Source organism: Solanum pennellii, chromosome 5 (assembly GCF_001406875.1).
Source record: "Solanum pennellii chromosome 5, SPENNV200".
NCBI lineage: Eukaryota > Viridiplantae > Streptophyta > Magnoliopsida > Solanales > Solanaceae > Solanum > Solanum pennellii.
In genome coordinates, this window is record NC_028641.1 from 40,705,822 (window position 1) to 40,710,689 (window position 4,868).

General features: G+C 32.0%; 1 protein-coding gene across 1 annotated transcript; it reads left to right on the top strand.

Moving 5' to 3' along the window:
• Positions 1–918: 918 nt before the first annotated feature.
• On the top strand, positions 919–4,203 carry LOC107018890 (nitrile-specifier protein 5). Its single transcript, XM_015219477.2, has 2 exons — positions 919–1,098; positions 3,052–4,203. The coding sequence occupies exons 1-2, from the start codon at positions 1,063–1,065 to the stop codon at positions 3,994–3,996; spliced, it is 981 nt and encodes a 326-aa protein (XP_015074963.1). The 5' UTR covers positions 919–1,062; the 3' UTR covers positions 3,997–4,203.
• The last annotated feature ends 665 nt before the right edge of the window (positions 4,204–4,868 follow it).

Here is a 4,868-nt window from a genome sequence, read left to right on the forward strand (position 1 = left end):
CCTAAACATATTTATTTACTACTTTTTTTAAAGTCATTACTCAATATTAATAAATTAAGATATAATAAAAAATCATAATTTTTTTTTTAATTTGTCAAAAATAATAGACAAAAGGAGAAATCAAATAAAAAGATTTTGACGAGTAAATAGGGACTGATGGAAAGTAATACACAGGGACTGATGGAAAGTAATACATGGTTTTATGAATTTGAATTCCAACAACCATAAAGCCATTCTTCTAATCCTAAAAGTTCTTTCTTCACTTAAAAAAAAGAATTAAGTAATATTTCTTTGTTCCAGATTTTTTCTTTTTAATACATTTTTAAAAGTATGATATATTAATAGAAATAACTAATTTTTTTTTGTAATTTTTAAATGAATTTTTTATAATTACACAAATATTTAAAAATTATTTAGACCATAAATTTTAATTTTTTTTTTAACATCATATTAAGTTAAACATGCAATAAAATTATTTAGACCATAATTTTTTTTAAATCCCATTTTTTCTTAATATCTTAGTAAATTAAACATGCCCTATAAATTGAGACGAAGATAAAGCAAAAACAAGTGCATAGTGAGTCAGAAAACTATAAAAAAACTTTTTTATTCATTTAAACTTGTTTTATCATATTTTGATTCGGCATAAAATTTAAAAAAATAAAAAATATATATTCTATAAGTTTAAATTAAAAATATATTAAATCAAAGTAGTTTTAAATTTTTATGATTTTAAACGATTTATGTGAAAATATGAAATTAAAAGTTCATCAATTTTCTTTTTCTTTTCAAACATACTTCTTAAAAAACAATTTAGCATAGCAAATACAAGAAGGCCTTATCCACGCCCCTAGATTTAGAACAAACAAAAAGGAGTGGTTTTTGTAATTGTTATCTAATTGCAAGGGCAATTTTAGAAATAGATGAGTACTAAAAACAATGGCATAAAGGCAAATGAAAAGCCTCTTTAAATTTCACACTTTGATGATTCAACAGAAAGAGGAAACAAAAAAAAAAACAGCAGAATAGTAAAATTGTTTAGTGACAAGATTTTTTTTAGCCATGGCTGCAGCAGCAACACAAGGCAAATGGATCAAGGTTTTGGCTCTTTTCCCTATTAATTTCATCCATTGCATTCTTATTGAGTCTTGTTGTTGTAGTTAGTTCTTTTTTATTTGTATGGATGGAACTAGAATTTTAATTTTACTAGTTCTGAATTTTAAATAATAAAGTTATTGAGTTTGGTTGAATCTGTTTACGGGCTCTTAGTGAAGAATTGAGATAACATAACTTATGCTGATAAACTGATCAAGGTTTAGTAGCTGATTTCAGCCTGAATGAGAAGGGGATAAGTTATGTGATTAAGATTGTACAGATTTAAAGCACCTGGATTGTCCCAATTTATATCACATTTGATTGGGCAACTTTCACATATAGCAAATAAAAAATTCATATTTGTATGCTATAGCAAAGTTTGCATAATTGCGCTCCATAGCGAATATAGAAACTGTATAATTCGCTATACATATACAATTGAAGCGAATTGTATAAAACGAAGTGTATAAAACAAGAAAGAGAAAGACACTTGGACATAGAATTGTATAAACGAAGTGTATAAAACGAATTGTATGATTATAAGTGTGTAGAACGATTATATACAATTTGAATTTGTATAAAATGAGAAAGAGAAAGATAAAAGAGACTTGGACAGGGAATATACAATTGAATCGAACTGTACAAAACGAGAAAGAGAGAAATTAGATACAGTTTGAATTTGTATAAAACGAGAAAGAGAGAAAGGCAAAAGAAACTGGGCAGAGGAGTATTTTTATTGTATAATTATAAGTGTATAGGACGAAAATATATGTACTTGCATGTGTATATATAATTTTCTCACGTTTTATACAAACAGAAACGCAATTTATACATTTCGCTTTTGTTTGTATAAGTGAGAAAGGCGAGTGTTGCGAGCGAGATCTGGAAGAGGGCAGAAAGGGGAACAAAAATATATGTATTTATACAATTTTCTCTGCTTTATACAAATAGAAACAATTTTTATATACTTGCGTTTGTATAAAAAGTGAGGAAGCGAGCGAGGGATTGGAGTGAAAATGGGAGAGTGGCGACCGAGATTTTTGAGAGAGAGGCGACTGACAAATTTTGGCAAACGTTTGCTATGGAGCATAATTAAATCAAACCCTAGCTACTCCATTTATTTTAGATTATTAGTTTGCTATTATATACAATTATCCCTATTTGATTTGATACGGAGTTTTAAAACAAAAGCATACTTTTGAAATAAGTGATGCAAGTCGTTTGTGTAGTTATAGATCACTTTATTAGCGAGCATTTGAGTTAAATTGTTAAGTATTAAATAGAGGAATGTGTCACTTTTTTTAAATTGATTAAAAAGGAAAACCTACAAACTTGACAACCTTGTGTTGAACTTAATTTATGCTAAACTCGATTAACGAACAAATAGGTGGTCATTTTGGTTTTATATTTTTTAAAAAATTGGGATAGAGGGGAAGTTGAAACGGTAGAGGATATTGCAAGATAGGATATCTTAGTAGCCAACTAACTTAGCTACTAAAATAGTTTCAAGAAAAAATATTTCTTGTGTTCTTTCGTGTAGAACTGGTAATAGGATGTGATACAAGTATATACCTTGAAAAATGCTTATTTTATTGGGGATTAAGCTGTAGTATAACATATCTTATGCAGAATTGATGTCAATTGATGCAGATTTAGGATTACCATAGTTTTGGTTTTTTCAGAAATGTCTTTCTGGCTTAATGATGAATTGTTGCTCTTGATGGTTTCTACTAGATAGAGTAGCTATTTCTTGATTGTTTCAGTAACCCTTTTTGTAGTCTTTATACTTTCAAGTTGATGTCATGATATTGTTAAATAGACGTAGAATGGTGTTTGTTTCACTCTCGTAAACGGGATAATATTTCAATTTTCCTTCAAGTTCCTAGGCTGTGGAAGTGTATGATTAATTTTAAACTTGTTGTTGGATTGTTATTTACATTGACCCTCCAAATGCAGCTGGAGGAAAAAGGCGCCGGACCTGGGGCAAGAAGCTCACATGCCATCACCATTGTGGGGCATAAGGTCTATTCCTTCGGGGGTGAGTTCACACCTCGTGTCCCTGTTGACAACAAATTGTACGTGTTTGATCTCAATAGCCAAGAATGGTCTGTGGCTGATGCTGCTGGGGATGTCCCTCCCCCTCGTGTAGGTGTCACTATGGCCACTGTAGGGGAGACTGTCTACATCTTTGGTGGCAGAGATGCCGAACATAAGGAGCTTAACGAGCTTTATTCTTTTGACACAACTACCAACAAATGGACCTTATTGTCTAGTGGTGATGACGATGACCCTCCTCATCGGAGCTACCACTCGATGACTGCTGATGATCGGAGGATCTATGTCTTTGGTGGTTGTGGAAATGCTGGAAGGTTAAATGATCTTTGGGGTTACGACGTTGTTGATAAGAAATGGATCAAATATCCTGTACCAGGGGAAAATTGTAAACCAAGAGGTGGACCTGGTTTGACAGTGGTCCTAGGCAAAATATGGGTTGTCTACGGATTTTCCGGTGATGAGCTTGATGATGTACATTACTTTGATACAATTGAAGAAAAGTGGATGCAAGTTGAGACAAATGGTGAAAAACCTACTGCTAGGAGTGTATTTTCAACAGTTGGGATTGGGAAATTCATTTTTATCTATGGTGGTGAAACAGACCCTAGTGACTTAGGTCATTTAGGTGCTGGGAAATTTGCGGGCGATGTCTATGCACTTGATACAGAGACACTAGTTTGGAAGCGGTGGATGGATTCCGGTGACCATCCAGGGCCACGAGGGTGGTGCGCCTTTGCTAGTGGACAGCGAGATGGCCAACAGGGGCTGCTGGTTTATGGTGGCAATACACCATGCAATGATAGGCTTGGTGACATTTTCTTTTTCACTCCCCTGGTGGAGATTTGAGTGCTGGAAATGACATGTTTTCAATGTTGTAAGAAAAAATAATCTTCAAGTTTGAATTTGAGTTTTTAGCCTTGTGTTGGATAATGGGGGAAAATATCTTCAGTACTGTTTATTGATGTTCTTATAAAGGTTTGTTCAATTTGTTAAACCAAGGTGTATGTTGTTGAAAGTCTTGCTTTCGATCACTAATTTTTATGTTTAAATTTAGATATAATACATAAATATGTCTTTTCACTTGACTTCAGCTAACATTTATGTCATCTAACTTTGAATGTGCATAATTAAACATTTAAACTTCTATAAAGTTGAACAAATAAAGACGCACATCTTACGCATCATCCAACATGATAATTTGTATCCTATGAGGTGTCCTATATGTATTATATTAATATGACATTTAAATTGACTTCATGTTACGTTTATGTCCTCCAACTTTGGATATGCTTAAGTACACACTTAAACTTGTATAAAGTAGAACAAGTAAACACAGTCCTACATGACACAATACACGTAGGACAAAAAATGACATGTAGGATGTCAAGTAGGCCATGTGTGTCTATTTGTTCAACTTTATACAAGTTTAAATGTCTACTTGTGCACATCCAAAGATGAAGGACATAAGTGTTTGAAGCCAATTTAAAGGCATTTTTATGTATTATGCATGTATGATATTACTAGTATTGAAAACGTGCGCTGCACGTTTATCTTCTATTACAATCTAAAATTTATGTAAGTCTGATCTCATGTCTATATAAATATTTATCACAATATATTTTTATAAATACGCTAAAGCTTGTATTTAATACGGTTCTATATAAAACTTACTTTTGCATCCAAAAGTAATTGAAAAGAAGGATTTCAAATATAGTCTT

Bases quoted from the DNA above. Each gene is read 5' to 3' on its own strand.
- LOC107018890 (XM_015219477.2), top strand. From the start codon at position 1,063: ATGGCTGCAGCAGCAACACAAGGCAAATGGATCAAG. The intron at 1,099-3,051 runs GTTTTGGCTCTT...CTCCAAATGCAG, and splicing joins CACAAGGCAAATGGATCAAG to CTGGAGGAAAAAGGCGCCGG.